The 17,261-nt window shown below is 49.5% G+C and overlaps 7 protein-coding genes across 7 annotated transcripts; 2 read left to right on the forward strand and 5 right to left on the reverse strand.

Moving 5' to 3' along the window:
- Positions 1-8: 8 nt before the first annotated feature.
- On the reverse strand, positions 9-1,043 carry E0L32_001077 (uncharacterized protein; the record flags this gene model as incomplete). The annotated part of the gene is made up of 1 exon (XM_031133473.1): positions 9-1,043. The coding sequence occupies one exon, from the start codon at positions 1,041-1,043 to the stop codon at positions 9-11; it is 1,035 nt and encodes a 344-aa protein (XP_030992970.1).
- Positions 1,044-3,226: 2,183 nt separating this feature from the next.
- Positions 3,227-4,996, reverse strand: E0L32_001078 (uncharacterized protein; the record flags this gene model as incomplete). The annotated part of the gene is made up of 1 exon (XM_031133484.1): positions 3,227-4,996. One exon carries the CDS (start codon positions 4,994-4,996, stop codon positions 3,227-3,229), a length of 1,770 nt encoding a protein of 589 aa, XP_030992971.1.
- A 710-nt stretch (positions 4,997-5,706) lies between these two features.
- Positions 5,707-9,606, forward strand: E0L32_001079 (uncharacterized protein; the record flags this gene model as incomplete). The annotated part of the gene is made up of 5 exons (XM_031133495.1): positions 5,707-6,228; positions 6,296-7,230; positions 7,307-7,454; positions 7,953-8,471; positions 8,563-9,606. 5 exons carry the CDS (start codon positions 5,707-5,709, stop codon positions 9,604-9,606), a joined length of 3,168 nt encoding a protein of 1,055 aa, XP_030992972.1.
- Positions 9,607-10,304: 698 nt separating this feature from the next.
- E0L32_001080 (uncharacterized protein) lies at positions 10,305-10,982 on the reverse strand (the record flags this gene model as incomplete). The annotated part of the gene is made up of 1 exon (XM_031133506.1): positions 10,305-10,982. The coding sequence occupies one exon, from the start codon at positions 10,980-10,982 to the stop codon at positions 10,305-10,307; it is 678 nt and encodes a 225-aa protein (XP_030992973.1).
- A 105-nt stretch (positions 10,983-11,087) lies between these two features.
- On the reverse strand, positions 11,088-11,972 carry E0L32_001081 (uncharacterized protein; the record flags this gene model as incomplete). Its single annotated transcript, XM_031133517.1, has 1 exon — positions 11,088-11,972. The coding sequence occupies one exon, from the start codon at positions 11,970-11,972 to the stop codon at positions 11,088-11,090; it is 885 nt and encodes a 294-aa protein (XP_030992974.1).
- Positions 11,973-12,238: 266 nt separating this feature from the next.
- Positions 12,239-13,274, forward strand: E0L32_001082 (uncharacterized protein; the record flags this gene model as incomplete). The annotated part of the gene is made up of 3 exons (XM_031133528.1): positions 12,239-12,352; positions 12,421-12,560; positions 12,725-13,274. 3 exons carry the CDS (start codon positions 12,239-12,241, stop codon positions 13,272-13,274), a joined length of 804 nt encoding a protein of 267 aa, XP_030992975.1.
- A 1,587-nt stretch (positions 13,275-14,861) lies between these two features.
- On the reverse strand, positions 14,862-17,137 carry E0L32_001083 (uncharacterized protein; the record flags this gene model as incomplete). The annotated part of the gene is made up of 8 exons (XM_031133540.1): positions 14,862-15,197; positions 15,252-15,594; positions 15,713-15,913; positions 15,965-16,116; positions 16,175-16,364; positions 16,418-16,523; positions 16,576-16,684; positions 16,739-17,137. 8 exons carry the CDS (start codon positions 17,135-17,137, stop codon positions 14,862-14,864), a joined length of 1,836 nt encoding a protein of 611 aa, XP_030992976.1.
- Between the last annotated feature and the right edge of the window lie 124 nt (positions 17,138-17,261).

Consider the following 17,261-nt stretch of genomic DNA (forward strand, 5'->3'; position numbering starts at 1 on the left):
ACAGTCCATCAGTGCAGTTGAAGCTTTAGTCTCTCAACAACTCTCTTCCAAGCTCTCATGCCCCTCTGCGCATGTTCGGCTGGGATATGCTCCCCCTCATACGCCAAAGTCCTGGAGAATAATTCCATCGAGATATATCCCCTATACCCCAGGCCGTCAATTATGGCGTTCGCTATCTGCTCCACTGGGAGATACGCATTGTACTCCTCCTCAAAGGCGAAGGCCCGAGCGTTGCGCGACCAGCTCATGCGAGAAGGCTGGCCTTCTGTGTAGAACTCGTGGCCAGCGACAAGAGGCGAGGAGAGACGCTCCGCATCCACAATTTGAATGTAAAAGACCTTGTTGACATCCACCTCCTCGACAAGCCTCCGCAAAGACAGTTCCAGATCAACGTCGGCGTTTGGCGTCTTTCCAGTGGGCGAGGACGGGTCAGCCCATACAGAGCCGGCAATGTTGAACGTATCGAGACACATTCCGAAGTTGGGTCGGTCCACACGCTTGACGATATCCCACAAGCTCTCCCACGTGTCTATATACTTGGCCCAGCAGAGGTTTTCGTACGCAAAGCGGATCGGTGGCTCTTCGGCAAGGCCCATGTCTGCCAACTCTCTCAAGTCGCTAGCGATAATTTCGCGGTCCTCGGTGATGGTGTGCTCCTGGCCCTCGAGGACGAAGTGCGAGGGAATCTGGATGACATCTGTGTGCAGGCGCTTCGCAATCTGAAGCCACAGCTTCATCTTCTCGATCATTTTGGCGTGCTGCGCCCGGTCTGTGAGTCCCTCATAGAAAAGGAACGGCTGCATACCAATTATGGTCAGGCCATTCTGTTGGCATGTCTTGTGACAATGGTCGGCGGCTTCCAGGATCTGCTCGGTCGTCGGGTGGTCATTGCCAGCTAACTTGCGTGCGGAATAGTCGAGATCCTCGTAAAAGATCTCGATACCCTTGAATCCTGCCTTGCTGGCCTGCTCAATTTTGTTTTCAAGATCGTAGAGCCATGCTCGGCCAAGAGAAACACTAAAAATAGCAGGTTGGAACCTCATGCTTCTTGAGTCTAATCGCCAGTCGGGCTGCTTGTTGTGCTTGGAAAAGATATCTTCTGTATCAATTGACAAGATAGGAATATCAAAGGCTTGAATTGAGACGGGTCTTATCGAAGCTCGGGTAGGTTTTCAATCAACAAGCATGGTGGCGCAGATCTACTACCGCATCCCTAAGTCGGCTATTTCTTCTCCCGACGGCTTCAAGCTCAGTTACAAGTGCCAAGGGGTCATACTCTGATCTTCTAGTTATGCTCGATCGTTCCTTGAAAGATGCAACCGAAAGGCAGCCTGGATGAAGGTGATTTGCTCGAGTCGGCATCGGGGCTATGGCAATTTCTTCTTCGCAAGGTCGTGATTTCAGACTTCAGATACTCTTCCCTACCCTCGAATCTATGCTTTTTATGCTTTACCTTTCCAATGCTACATGGGGAGGCACGCATAATTAGTGCCTGTGGCTGAAATCTATCGGGACCCCGGGTTCAGTGGGCACAGTGGTTGACTTTCAGCTACAGTGCCCCGCAATAAATTTCGCGTCATTTAAATTGCAACGCGTCTCGTTCTGAATCTTTGATTTTCCCATACTTTTTTTGTTTTCTAATAATATAATTAGTTTTTAACTAAATCTCATAGGAAATCACTATAGTCCTTATAAAAGAGGCTGGGTCGCTATAGCCTATAAATTAGACCAATCTCCCTTCTAAATAACAGCCTAGAAGAGAATCCTAATATATTCTATTACTAGAATTATAATATATTATTAAAATTAAGGTTATAGCTACTTATAAAAACACTCTAAATAGCTATTAATCTTATTAGAGAGATATATATAATATATCTTATATTATATTAATCTTAATCTCTTTATAAAAAATAAGGATTTACTTAAGAAGGCTGATTTAAACTATAATATTTAGATCCTAATATAGGCTCTTATTAAGAAGGAGATTTAATATTTTAAAGCCTTAAGATAATCTAAATTAATAGAAGTTATAATATAAAAGCAACTTACTTTTACTAGAAGATATCTAGAGAAGTCTTTATCTTTTTAGTAGTAATAGATCTTTAGTAATAAGAGCTCTATAGCCTGTAATAATAATAACTATTAGTAATAGGTTTTTTATTATTTAATATATTAATTTTAAAGACCTCTAACTCTATAAATCTAATAAATTAGTATAAGAGACTTAAGAAGAAGTTTATTTAAGCTAAGAATAAATTAATATACTATTTATAAATATTTTAAGCTACTTTTTTCTTTAGTAATTAGATCTCTTTAATATTACTTCTTAATAACTTTAATTCTAATAAAGAAGGTATAACTTCTAATTAAATTCTTATCTATCTATAAGAAAATCTTCTAATAATTATATTCTTAGAGGCTATTTTTACTTAAGATAATACTTTAATATATAAAGTCTAAAAGATTTAAGATTAGTTATATAATTAGACTAAAGAGTATAATATTACTCTTATTAACTAGCTTCTATACTTATCTAATCTTAATCTAATAGAAAATCTATAGTATTTATTAAAGAAAAGCATCTATCTTCAACATCTAGAATTATTAGACCTATCTAAAAATAATACAATCTATTTAAAGCTAGTTATAGCTATAGTAGAGAGATAGGAGGCTCTTAATAAGAAGGTGATAAAGAAGCTAGTAAATTCAATGAATTAGAGGTTGGAGGCTGTTATTACTGCAGATGGATAGTACATAAAATATTGAAAAAATTGGCCTAAAAGTACGACTTTTGAAGTACCTATAGTCTAAAAATCGATAAATAAAAACGATGGCTTGGTGACGAAAATTTGAATTGAATCCGATAGGTGATGGTTGGGGTTGGGTCAAAATCGCGATTGACGCGTTTTTTTTTTGGCTCCCCACTGTAGGTACCCTTGCCAGCTGGCACCACAACAGCTAGCCCCGAGTGTATTGAATGGCCTGGCTCATCAGGTGAATTGGTGTGCCGTCTCCTTAGTGGTACCGGCCCGGATTGAAAAGGGCGAGGCCAAACACACCACCAACAGAAACACTATATTAATTCTAGCCTTTGTGTACCTGCTAATTAGTTGCACCACTGTTGATCTTTTCTTTACTATATCCTTGTCTTCTTCTACTACTTAAATACAGCGATTCAGCGGCAGCCCTATCTTGATTAATTCATCCTGCGCCTTGCAAGGCTTTAAGGCAGGTTTAAAATATCCTTCAAGACAGCCATCGCGCCGAACAATTCATTATCATGATATCGTGGCGCAATCACTTGTAAAGCTATGGGAGCGCCTTTGAAACTGGATGACTCCCAGAGAGACTTGACATGGCTACAGGCCTCGCTTAGAGGTGAGTAGCCGGGCTGGTACTGCTCACCATCAGAAGCCGTGACTGGGGTCGGGAAGACAAGGCCAGGATAATCTACGTAGTTGTACAGCGAGGTATAGTTCCAGTAAAAGGCCGTGTCGTGTGCCGGAGCCGGCCCGACGAAGGTCGGCCCAATGATGATGTCGACATCTTGCCGCTGCCAGTCCGCAGCAAAGGCACGACGAAACCTGTCGCGCTGGTCTCGGTATTTCACCACCGTGCTTCCTGACACAGGGCCCAGAGACTCGGCGGCCTTCCAGATCCAATCGCTCAGCGGGTGGACCGGCTCTCCAGCAGCAAGAATGCCGTCGCGCATCCCGGCGCCCCCATCAGGGTAATAGGCCAGACGGGCATTACGCCAGGCTTCGGCCGCACCAAAGGGTGTAAAGTCCTTGACCTCGACGAGTGCTGCGTGGCCAGGGGCAAGCAGAGTCTCGCGGACCCAGGCCAGCGCCCTCTTGACTGGCGGCTGAGGCTCGATGAAGCCGTCGTGGGTCACAATGCCAATCTTCAGTCGTCGTTGCTCTTGCTGTCGGCCAGTATCCGCCAGAGGTGTCTGGAGGCCAGTCCAGGGTAGCGGGATGATGGCAGGTTCGAGAAGCCAGGGTTGGACCTCGTGGACGACACGCATAAAGAGGTCGAGATCTCGCAGGCTACGACACATCGGGCCCGTGGCGACGAGGATGTTCAGCTCAGGAGGCACAGTCTCGAGCAAGTAGTCGTCCATAGGCAACATGCGACTCGTGGTCTTGAAGCCGTAGATGCCGCAAAAGGCAGCTGGGGCGCGGATGCTACCGCCAATGTCGGTTCCCACACCCAGGACGGAACCCTTCATGGCGATCAGCGCGGCCTCGCCCCCGGTCGAGCCGCCCGACGAGAGGTGAATATTGAAGGGGTTCAGCGTGCGGCCGAAGTGCGAGTCGGTCTCGAGATGCATCAGCGACTGGGGCTGGTTCGTCTTGCAGTACAGCACGGCGCCCTGCCGGCGCAGGATCGCCACCATATGGCAGTCCTCGCTGCTCTGGACAGCGCTGCCGAGAAAGCCGTAAGACGCTGAGGTCCCCGCAATTGCAATGTGCTCCTTGATGCTGACCGGCACGCCGTGCAGGGGGCCAACCGTCTTGCCGTGCTCAGCCTGATAGAGATCGAGCTGCCGAGCCTGCTCGATGGCGTCATCCATGAACCACTGGGTAAGGCAGCATGTCAATTGGTGCGCGATGATGGCCCGCTTGGCAAAGGCTGTGGCGACGGCGACGGCGGTCAGTTTTCGGCTGGCAATCGCTTCGGCCAGACCCGACGCATCGTAGTTCTCGGTGATGTCGATCTCGCTGGCAGTGAGGATTCCGCAGGTCGACGGTACCGCCGTGACGTCTTTTGGTGGGTTGCTTATCAGTTCGATGGGCAGTCGGTACGCGTCGGGAACCTTGGCAGCAAAGGCGTTGAGCAGGTTGGCTCTCTGCTTCTCGTATTCTGCAGTGCCTCTGGGGACTGGATTTGGTTGTACGACAGCAAGGGAAGTGTCCTCTTTGGCTAGTGAAGACGAAAAGGCTGCTGCCGGAGTGTGCCCATCGGGCACTTGCACGGCAGTGAGGCTCATGGCGAAACGTGGATTCAGGTTTGGAGATGCGGTACGAAGGGGGATGGTGTTGTATTGGGGATGGACGGCAATGGTCTGTCTACGTCTTCATGGTGGAAGTATTTATCGTCGGTTGCCAATCCGATAATCGCAATCCTCCCGACAGTGTGGCAACACGAGGCACCTCTCGCTCCTCGGGTGACAGGATGCGATAGAGGCTTCTAACTTGTACTAACATCGCAAATGTCTTGGATTGGCTCCCCTCAGATCTGGATGAGGATAGGCCAATGGATTGGATTTGCGACAGGAGTGCCGTGCAAGTCTGGGCTTTGCCGGAACACCCTCGGAACCTTTCCTAATAACTCCCCCTTGCTCTTGATAACCATTTGGAATGTGGAAACCTCGATGGCCCAATCATATACATTTGCGCCAAGCTCCACCACCTTTGGCCCACAGACTCTCCACAACCCCAGGTTTTAGCGGCAAACCCTTATCATTGGCATTCAGAGGCATGTAGACTTCAAGCACTGATTCTCGGCGCCCAGCTCTGACAGGGGGTGAGATAGATGATTCGGCATGCAGGCTCTCACCAAGCTATTGCATGGCACATCTAATATCAACGATGCAGTATATATATCTCAGTGGCGATCGCGCTTCCAAAAGGCAGCCTCCCTTCACCAGTTCCAATATTGCTACATATCGTCTTCTTGTTCTCCGCCAAGCACAACACCATGTCTTTAGCAGCAGATAACGACTTCATGCCAATTCCAGGCACCGTCTATCTCGTGGACGTGGAGCACAGTCTCCGGGGCCGTTATGCAGAGGTTGGGGATATCGTGCTCGACCCCGTTCCGTCCAGTGACCCGGAGGATCCCCTCAACTGGTCGCGCCGCAGGAAGTTGCTTGCCATGGCCTGCCAAAGCCTCTACACCTGGTTCGCTGGCATTTCGTTGTCCACGGTCTACTCGGTGCTGGTGCCCCTGTCGAGTGCAAGTGGTGTGTCTGTGCCGACACTCAACGAGGGCACTGGGTACATGTTTCTCTGCCTCGGATGGGGCCTACTCTTCTGGCAGCCATTTGCTCTCCGCTACGGCAAGCGTCTGACATATCTGGTCTCCGTCCTAGGCGCCATCGGTACTTGCATCTGGGGCGCCCACGTCAAAAGCAATGGCGAGTGGATCGCCAAGTGCATCATACAGGGATTTATGGTGGCACCCATCGAGGCACTGCCTGAAACCTCTATCACCGACGTCGTAAGTATACTTCCAAAGGCTTCACTGTGCCCTGCGTTGCTGACAGACGCGTGTCCTATCTTGATAGATCTTCACCCACGAGCGTGGTACATATATGGGCTTGTACGGCATCACCTTGGCAGGAAGCAACTTTTTCGCCCCCATCATCTGCGGCTTCATCGCTGAATATCAGGGATGGCAATGGGTCTTCTATTACCCTGCCATATTCCTTGGTGCCGTGTTCGTTTTTTTGTTCCTGTTCTTGGAGGAGACCAACTACGAGCGCCAGGTCATCATCATCGCTACCCCCGCAGATGCCAAACAGGGAGTCACTAGCATTGAGGATGGGAAGAAAGGTGCCTCCGACGTTGTCGATACCCACAGGACCTGCAGCGCCCAACTGCCATCTCCTCAGCAAGAGTCCCATACCCATGCCCCCAAGACATTTCTCCAGAAGCTGGCCCTTTGGAATCCAGCATCCGGTGAGCCAATGCTGTCCCATGCGGTACGAAGCTTGCGGTATCTCGGCTGGCCTGTGATCGCATTCGCCGGTTTCTCCTACGGAATCTATCTCCTCTTGTTCAATGTGCTTAATGCCACCGCATCGCTCATTCTGGGAGGCCCGCCATACAACTTCTCACCGTCCATGGTTGGGCTCTCCTACGTATCGTGCTGCATTGGCGTTCTTACCGGCTCTCTCTGTGCGGGCAAGATGAGCGATTGGCTGACCATCTGGATCGCGCGGCGTAACGGCGGTATCATGGAAGCCGAGGCCCGGCTGTGGCCCTTCTGCGTCTGTCTGATATTGGTGCCCGGCTCGCTTCTGCTTTGGGGCGTGGGTGCGCAGCATGGCATCCACTGGATGGGCTTGGTGTTTGCCATGGGAACCCTCGCGTTCACGTCTGCCATCGGCCTCGCCCTCAGTATCAACTACATGATTGACAGTTATCACGCCATCAGTGGCGACGCCATCGTCACCATGATCTTGATCCGCAACACCATGTCATTTGCCATTAGTTATGGGTACGTCTAGCAACCCCATCTGCGTGTTGAACCTGACCAGACACGACTAACAGCGCCTACTAATCCTGTAAATTAGCATCACCCCCTGGCTTAGAAACCTGGGTTATCAGAATTGCTTCATCTCTGTCGCCTTTGTGGGATTGGCTATCTCGTCAGTCTTTCTAATCATAATCAAGTATGGAAAGGCCCTGCGAATTCGTAGTGCAGTCAGGTATTGGGAAATAGTGAGCGCCAAAGAGGCCAGATAGTGAAGAGGTCTGCCTACTGGCAAAGCCCAGAGGGTTAGGTAGACCCATTCCCTGTAGGAAGCAGGTTGTAGTATACCTACTTAAGCATAGGTATTAATGAGATCCGCCACTTTGTTCTATCGACTGCCTGGACCGATTACATGGTCCCTCCCTGGTCTACTATCCAAGGCCTGTCTTACTAACAAGTCGGTTGTTGAGGATTAGCGTGAGACCAGCGAGGAGGTGCTAACCTTGTTGAGTACCCCAGAGACATACCTTATCTCTCAAGCACATACGTACATAAAGGGGCGACCAAGAGGACTTACCCCGCAATCGCACTTTCATCATCCTGGCAACAATCCTGCACAACATACCTACTGCTAGTCATGGAGATATCGCGAGCCAGACTGCGAACCAAGACGGGTTGCTTGACGTGCAAGTGTTTGCCCACCCCTTGGCGGTCGTCCGTGAATATACATCAGAGCTGACACCTAGACGACAGGTCGTAAACGGAAGAAGAAGTGCGATGAGGACGGTTCGGCCTGCAGGGCCTGCCGTGAAGCAGGTCGGTTGTGTTTGTGGCCTTCGTCTACGCAACTGCGCGACCGTCGTTTCGCTTCCTACACACCACCTCGCCCATGTCCGGCTCTCGAGACCGCAGTCGCACGGGCAGCCATGTCTCAAGAACTTGAAGCCGTTATGACGCGACACTTTATGGACGAATTCTACTGGTTGATCCTCCTTCCTGATTGCCACCCTGACTTTATGCACGGGTGGATAGCCGACATGCAGCGCCTGATGCTCAAGCTCCCAAGTCTGCGATATTCCATCCTCGCCTGCGCAGCAGCCCATCTGCACGTTGCCGACATGTCCCCGGAGATGGAGCAGCTCACCCTGTCTTACTACGCCAAGGCCGTGAGCGAACTTTCGACATTGTTAAACAATAGGAATGACCTGCAAATCGAGGACGATCATCCCGTCCTCATCTGCATCATTCTTCTCTACATTCAAGGGGTACATGAAACCAAAACCAGAGGCGGGTTCGGGAAACTCTGCCTCTCCGGCACAATGACTGACAATGACTTGCTGGTTTTCTGGCAAATAGTGCGAATGCACCACTACCTCCACGGACATTCCCAAACACGTCAACGCCGCCGCGCGGATCCTTGCAAGAAAGTTCTTCCCATCTCAGGCCCCGCGGGGTGTCATCAAACGACCATTCGATCGACTCGCCATCGAAAGCGTCATTTATCAAATATTCCTCGCCACAGCAGGATCCTGGACGGACTGTAGTAGTTTCGGCTGCGAGTTTGACTCCGACTTCTGGGCCCAAGCTGAAGCTTTGCTGGCGACGTCGACGCTCTACCCAGGCAAGCCCTACAGCACCAATAGCCCAGTCCTAGGCATACCGGTAGCCTGCTTCCGTCTTGCTTTGACGCTAAAGCAGCATTACCAGAGTGAGCATGTAATAGATGAAGAAACATTGATCCATGCCAGGACAGAATTAGCTGCGTTGCTGGAAGTCGTGTTGCCTTCACAGTCATCATCAGCATCATCATTACTATTGCTGTTCAGCGAGGAGCAAGATCAAGGATGCCACGACTCCAAGCAGGCTCATAAACAACACCTAGCAACCGAAGAGTCACACATGAAGGTCCTTTGCTACAGAGACTCGGCTCATCTCTACATTCTCATAGCCTCTCTTCTTCTAGAGCAGCTATCCAACCGCCGGATCAACTACGCGGCAGGCACAGGAGCAATAGCATCTAGAGACGGCGAAAGTACCAGGAATCATATTCTTCCACCAGCAATACCGAGTTCTACCAGCCAGATACAGCAAGCGATGCACATCTTGCGACGACACAAGGACGATGCCACATGGTCTAACTTTTACGTTGGCCACTGGGCTGTATACACCCTCGGTATTTTTGTGCAGGACAATGATGATGACATCGAGGTCATCCGCCGTGATATGCTGTCGCGATGGGAGCGGACTGCGTGCCGTTTGATCTTGCGCTTCTATCATGAGATGGAGCAGACTTGGTCAGCGCTGCGAGCACAAGCAGATACAGGCGTGTTTCAAGGCAAAGGATCACTGGATCGAGATGGGGTTGCGCTTGAATCGCTGCGTTTGGAGAGAATAAGATGACGAGGCAAGGAGGACACTGTGGGACAATTAGTTGCTGGGCGGATCGGTGTGTTGCGTCATAAGACGATTCAAGAGTCCTCGATGCCTTCAGGCCGTTGTCAATATATTTCTATAAAATCGGGGATCAACTTACTCTCGCACAAATAGCTGCAATATGACATTGTCACGAATGGACCCTCACTAGACCAATCGACCCCTGTTCGTTCCTTGGCTTCCTTCCACAACACTACTCATAAGGTGGTCTACACAATCAATGATTTTGTCAGAAGCATCAGTGCTCCTTATTGCCGCGAAGATATATTAACAAGAACAATCACCACAATCATTTTGCGACACAACACGATCAACTGAAGCGCGTAGTGGTCTTTAGAGCCCCGATCAGAGCTCAATCTTTGCAAGTGATCATGTTCGGGATTGCAGGGCAAGTCGTGCAGCTTTCTTGCTGCTGGTGTGGTTGACTTCGGCCTTTTCAATCCAAGTCAGCAATAGGCAGCACAACCAATGATGGATGATTGATCCATCCGGGGCTAGGACTCTAAGTGAATGACTAAAAAGAGGACTATTGAAAGTCAAATAAGAATAATATTGTTATCAGGTTGAACAAAAGAACATGACATCGCATAAGATATTAATGGTGATTAGAACCTTACGCTTTGTCAAATTGGTTGAGAAGTGTGTCGATATATCTCTGCCCCTATTCAGATTTTGGACGATCTGGCGTAATCACGCTTAGACATGAGGCCTGTGATGTAAGATCGTAGCTCTCTCCTCACAATTTTCGACGTGGGGTTCCTTGCAATTTTGGATACCTCCCAAACTCCACCCCGAAGCTTTTTATAACCTGCCACTTGACTGTCCACGCTCTCGTGGACTTCTTGAAGCTTGGCCAGTTTCATGGGACTTTCTTTGATGTCGTCCACCAGTACCACGTAGGCCGTCGGCAGCTCTTCGGAATTGGCATCCAATGTATAGGTAACGGCGCAATCGGCTACTGCCGAGTGGCGGGCGATGTACTGTTCCAGCTCGCTTGGGCTCACTTGAAACCCGCTGTACTTGATGAGCTCTTTTGTGCGGCCCTGAAGCTTGAGGATGCCTTGAGGGGAGATAGACACAATGTCCCCGGTGTTGAGCCACTTAGGCTCAGGGAAGGCTTCGGTATTAGCCTTCTCATTATCCAAGTAACCCTTGGTCATGTTGAGACCGCGGAGCCAGAGTTCTCCGGGGCCCCCGACAGGTGCTTCTGTGCGATCGTCGTTCATCAGTCTTGCCTCCAGTCCAGGGACCAAGGGACCAAGTTCAGTCAGAGCGACATGCTCTGTAATCCTGTTCATGGCTATCCAACACGCAGCCTCAGTCATGCCGTACGTTTGCATCATCGTCCATTTCCCGGGTCCGAAGTACTCCTGCACCTCTGCTGGGCTAGCCGCACCAATACTTCCCGTCACTCGTTTGACACTTGAGAAATCGTACTTCTTGGCGACTTATCTCTGGAAAAAGAGACGAGCAATAGCGGGCACCATTTGAATCGTGGTAGGTCTCGTTCTCTGCACCGTCCTCCCAAGCTGCTCGACGTCAAACGAGGTCATGATTATGTGTCGCATGCCCGTCCACGGTCCTAGAAAGAATGGAATCGTGCCGTTGGCAAGATGCACAAAGGGAGTGATCGAGAGCACGGACTCTTCTGGAGACCAACGATCAGGATCATGCCTCTGAAGCTGGTAGACATTGGCGACATAGTTCAAGTGCGAGAGCTTGACCCCCTTGGGAAGGCCAGTCGTGCCTGAAGACAAATGGATACTCGCCAAGCGATCTTCCGTGCTGTTGTAATGGGGTACAGGGAGAATCTTGTGGGCGGAGAAGCCCTGATGCAAGGTGGGATAGTGAGAATGGCTCTCGTCAAGAACCACTATGATCTGTGGCGCGGATGCATTTGGATCTTTTCGTCTCGCGGCTTCGATGGCTTCCTCCACCTTGCGGACAACGGGTGCGTAGACGATGGCATATTCGGGCTTAGTGACTGCCAATGCATGACTGATGTCCGAAGCAGGCAGCTGGTGGTTGATGGGGCAGACCACTCCACCAAGCCAGAGCACCGCGTGAAAAGCTTCGATAATGGTGACACAATTCGGCAAGATCAGAGCCCATCGGCTTTGATCGCGTGGGTTATAACGCGAGTGCAATGTGTGCGCTAGTGCACCAGCGTTCCTCCGAAGGCCATCTAGGCTCAGACTCCGGCCTTCCAAGTCATCTTCGAAAACGATGTGGCTGCCAGGCACTGGAGGAGACTGTGCACTGGAATGGAGGAGCTCGGTAAGGTTTAGGTCAAGTGGGATATCCACCTTGATATCGGAGCTGTAAATAGTCATCGTGTCTCGGGACCAATGCATGCACGCACATCTCATCCACACCTCCAAACTGGGCGGGGAGCCCTGTACTATATAGTTCCATAAGACCCGAGGGGGGGAGTTCTCCACCTCAACCTCGGTTTCCTGGAACCCCCTCACGAGTCTTCATTTGCCGGGCCGATCTCTCAACTTCGAGAAACTGCGCGTAGTTTTATGCGTCTATCGCAGAATTGGCTTGGTAGTTTTGCAGAGTTGAGCACCTATCTCTCAAATTAGTCGGCGACACCATGTCTGCATCCCCCCAGTTCCGATATCTATGTACCGAAGTACGAGATGGAGTGGCTGTCATTACCTACGCCCGCCCAGAAGTTGCCAACGCAATCAATGTCGATGTGATGAAGGTAATTGTTTTGCAATATCCCGAGGATACTATGAGCAATTGGGCTGACGATTTCACCATGCTATCTAGGAGCTGGTGGCTGCTTATACCTGGGCTATCGCCAATGACAAGGTCAAAGTTATTGTTCAGACAGGCCTGGGAGACTTTTTCACCACTGGTATAGTATTTCTTGTTGCGGCTCTGCCAGTATTCGCCCTCTTTGACTCGAGGTGCTTGATCGCTGACTCTCATGCTTTGCTTTGAATTACAAGGCATGGATTTATCGTCTTCCCGACAAAACAGTGTTACTTCGGATGCTCCGGAAATACTCCAGTAATGGCATCCATTCATTCTAGTACCCGGATTCTCCAGACTAATGCCGATTTGAGTTTAGTTCCTTCAACAAGATGCTCATTGACTGCGAGAAGGTCACCATCGCCGCTGTGAATGGTCCCGGCGCGGGCTATGGCGCAAGCAGCCTTGCGCTCTTCGATCTGGTTTATGCGGTTCCAAATGCATATTTCTTCACCCCGTTCGTCAAGTGGGGCCTCAGTGCTGAGGCTTGTTCAAGCTTTACATTCACTCATTGCCTTGGGCGACAGAAAGCGGCACATCTAATCCTTGCTGGGGAAAGGATGACCGCTCAGGAGCTGGAATCGGCCGGGATGATCAGCAAGATCCTCCCAAAGAACAAGTTCCTAGACTCAGTGCTAAGGATTGCGCAAAAAGTGGCCCAACTTCCACCAATTTCTCTGAAAGCTAACAAGAGCTTGATGACGGGATACTTCAAACAGGAGCTGCACCAAGCCAACGACTTGGAGAAGGAATTGTTTGAGACGTTGATCACTGGATCCGAAACAACAAATGCTGTGACGAGGTTCAAAGAAGAGCAGAGAGCAAGAAAGCAGGCATTGGCTGGGAGAGCATCACCGTCAAAACTATGAGGAACTTTAGAGAGCCTGATCAGGTACACTGAATGGACTCGCAGAGCGCCCCATGATCATTTTGCTGATTTACATTCTAACGTCGCTCGATTCAAGTTCTTATTAAAGTAATCATAGGTTTCGCTTCTATGACAAAAAATGTGATAATCGTCTCTCTCAAGTGCTAATATAAATTATTTGCCCTTCACCTCAAAAGGTTCGCATGGTTTTGCTTGCAAGTTTCAGCTTCAGACATTCACACACCCTCTGATATTCTCTATCTAACCAAACATAAGGTGATATTCCGTAATTGGCTTAGTCCCTCCATAATGACAGACACTTTCATATTTAGATTCCCATACCCTCAACATCCAGATCCCGAGCACGGATCTACATTTATTCAATTTTATTTCCCACATCATCACTCCATCGCCACTCCGCAGGTGTGTAACGCAGCCGCGAACTACACGTGGACTCTGGTGTCATTCAAGAGCCTTAGACACACCAGTAGCAGAACTCGTCCAGGGATGGAGCTGAATACCTAACCAGGAGGGAGCTCGCCGTGGCAGCGTCCTAGGCTCCAACCGACCGCCGGAGCTTGATAGGATATATGATACGCCTGAGTAGCAGTCTGCTCCACAAGAGCATCCTATAAGCTTGATGAGACCAATTTTATCATCATGCAGAAGGTACTATTACTGTTGTCTCTTTGTTAGTCTTTAGCTTTGGTCTGACCCTATTAGGCATAACAAGACATAGTAGGAAATGGGATCTTTAGTCGCTTAGCAGCATCGAGGCCTTTTGTGTAGCACCACTTCGTGTAGACCCTAAGGATCTGGGGCGAGCTGAAGGGGATGGGCGTGAAGGCTTGGCATTATGCATTGAAGATCATTTGCAGATCCGCAGGACACGGCCCAACTAAACTTGCTAAATCTTTTGGCCAAGCTATATAAAAATACCACTTCAACTTTTAGCAAACGATCATAAAATCGAATCGAGAGATAGATAATTAAATGTGTAGGTTGTACACTTATAGACAGCAACCCTGACATATATTCTTCAATATCAATAAGTCTCAACAGTATCTTTATTATTCTTTTTCATATCCCTCACTAACCCTAGATGCAGCTGAATAGATGAAATTTCTAACAGCCGCCCTTCTTATCGACCTCCTCCTAGCGAGCACTTATACAGAGTGCTACAAGGCTAAGTATTATGACAGGACAAAACAATGCCGTTTCTACCACTGCAAAAGCCTGAACAAATCCAGCAAGTTCTATCCTTATAAGCCTAGGGCTCAACTCAGCATCTAGGAAGCCGATGGAAGGACTATAACAAGTATCGCAATTAAGGCAGGCATTTGGGAGGCGATATTTATAAGCTCGACTCAATCACCGAGCCCTGATTACAATAAAACTGAGATGTGAGTGTGGGAAATTAGCTTGTGACTTCTAGTATTCCACGCAGGATGACTGGACGAGAAGCTTTCTGTTAGACGATCAGGTACACACTACCATCAGGCTCTCAAATACAACACACTCCAGCATAACTTGTCCTTTTCATTCCACTTCTACAGCAACCTCTTAGAACTGGCCGAAGACCCAACTGTCAGCTTCCAAAGGCTCGACAAAGCTGCTTTGCATTCAGGCCCTGTGGCGTCCCACTCAGTCCCTTGCCCTCGTCACCCATGACTTGAACAGCCATAGCCATACCGCTTGCCTGGTGCCACAGAACATGGCAATGCAAGGCCCATATACCCTCGTTGTCGGCCAGAAACCTGATGACGACATATCCGTAGGCCGGGACATATATCGTGTCCTTCATGATTGGATTTACCAGATTAAAAGGACCACCACGAGGTTCCTTCCATGGGGTAAATGGATTGTAATAATCCCATCCACCGTTGCCAGCGTAAGAGCTAACGATGTAAAGGTTGAAACCATGCTGTCAAACTGGTCAGTAGCCAGAACAGCTCGAAACTTCTTTCCATTGACGTACGAGGTGAAACGGGTGGCCAACTGTGTCGACATTGTTTATCGTGAACTCCACCCACACAGGCTCATTGCCGGTCCATGGGACGAGCTGGTGACGGTCCCATTTGTATCTCTCAAGTGTGAGCAGTGGGCTCTGTTGTGGTTCCCAGGTCGTCCGATTGACAAATCCGTGGGGAACTAGCTCCAGCCTGCTCAGAACCTCAATATTAACATAGAGCATCAAATATTTTCCAGGATCCGGGAGACGCGAGGCTAACATGGGGCCTTTTGCCTCTCGAAGATCGAAATATGACAGTTCCGGCGACCTTTTCCCCTCAGTTTCCTTTCCTACGGTCGGAACTGAAATGCTGAAAGTCTGTGTTGGCGTCAGGGCAAAATTAGGGACGACGCAATACCTATGTTTCGACGGTCAAAACTCGTGCCATGTTCAGAAAACCATAGAAGCACCTAACAGGCTGTACTCACTCATCCGTATCCAAAGAGACCACAACTCTAGCCTCGGTGTCAACACTCGACTCCGGCCACCATAGGAGAAAGTCCACTCTTTCTCCAGGACTGAGTATGCCGATCGAATTTGCACGGTGCGACACTATTGGCAGGCCGCCATCCACACGAATTGTGTTCATTTCTGCATCCGGAAAGGCTATGGAGAAACCAGTGAGAGATCTGGCTGTCCATCAGTCTAATAATAAAGATATTGGTTGTATTTTGACGCACCCAACATTGACAGTCCGTACCCTGTATCGTTTACTTGCGTCAAGCAGTAACTGTGGTTGTGGAGTGTCTGTACAGTCCAGCGGTCTAGCGGGAACGGCCTTGGCGCATTCAAAGTAGCCGCCTCCATTAATCAGTAGAGAGTCTGGGCAGGGCTATAAATCATCAGATACTGTAACTTGATTGATGCGTTGGTACAAAGTGGCTGCCAACCTCGGCTGCAAGTCCATCATGACTCAGGAATCTCTCCCGCACCTTTTCCGCGGAAGAATGATACCAGTCGCCCACGAGAAGCAACAACTCCTCGTCATACGAGGCCATTATCTCATAGTCATTGGGATCATGAATGATGAGGCCACCATAAAGGCCGTCTGCCCGTTGAAGTTCCGAGTGCGCGTGAAACCTGTCAAGATATCAGCCCACCACGCGGGCTATAATGCGAAGAGATGAGCTTACCAAAATGTCCCCGCCTGCTTCCCAGTTGGTATGCGGTATACAAATCTTCCCCCGACAGGGATGGGACACTGGGTGATGCCAACAGGTCCGTCAAATTCATTAAAGCCTGGAACTTGTCAGACCGTAGCCGCATCCTAGACCACATCTTCGCTGCTTACCTCGCATATGCAGACCGTGCCAATGAAGAGACGTTGCATCCTCGAGATGGTTAAGGACCTCAACTTCGATAATATCGCCTGATCGTACCTCGATCGTCGGTCCAGGGAACTGCCCTAGAGAGAGGAGTTATTGGTGTGAAGCACCCCAGATGCAATAGAATACCATCACACCGTTTATCAACAGCACTTCACGCTTGACTCCATCAGGCTCGATGAGTGACTTAGTGATGTTCCAGGAGTAGCGCCTGAGACCGGGCTCACGCGACACATGCTCGTCCGGGTGTAGCAACAATTTAAGGTCTCGAGAGGGGCGAGATGGTGTCATATTCTGGCCAACGGTGACTGTCGATTGTAGGAGAGCTGAATGCCAGAGCAGAAATAGTATAAAGGCTGTTGATACCAATGTCGCGAGAGCCACAAGGCAAAGCTTCACAAAGCCCCTGCTGCTTTTCAGTCCCCGACTGGTGTTCCATACTTGCCACCCAATATGGTCCGCCTGCTTGTGATCATTGTGGGAGAAGAGGGACTTGCCAGCTTGCGGCATAGGTAGCACATTCTGCATGGTCTGGCGATCTCGGCCTTTGTAACGACCTGAACCTCAAAGTGTGCAGGGAAGGAAAGGGTGCTAGCGAACATGAATATTGAATCTTGCCACTCGTTCGTTGAATAATTGTAATCCGCTACCA

This window comes from Thyridium curvatum, assembly GCF_004353045.1.
Source record: "Thyridium curvatum strain D216 chromosome Unknown NODE_4_length_842636_cov_84.159710, whole genome shotgun sequence".
NCBI lineage: Eukaryota > Fungi > Ascomycota > Sordariomycetes > Thyridiales > Thyridiaceae > Thyridium > Thyridium curvatum.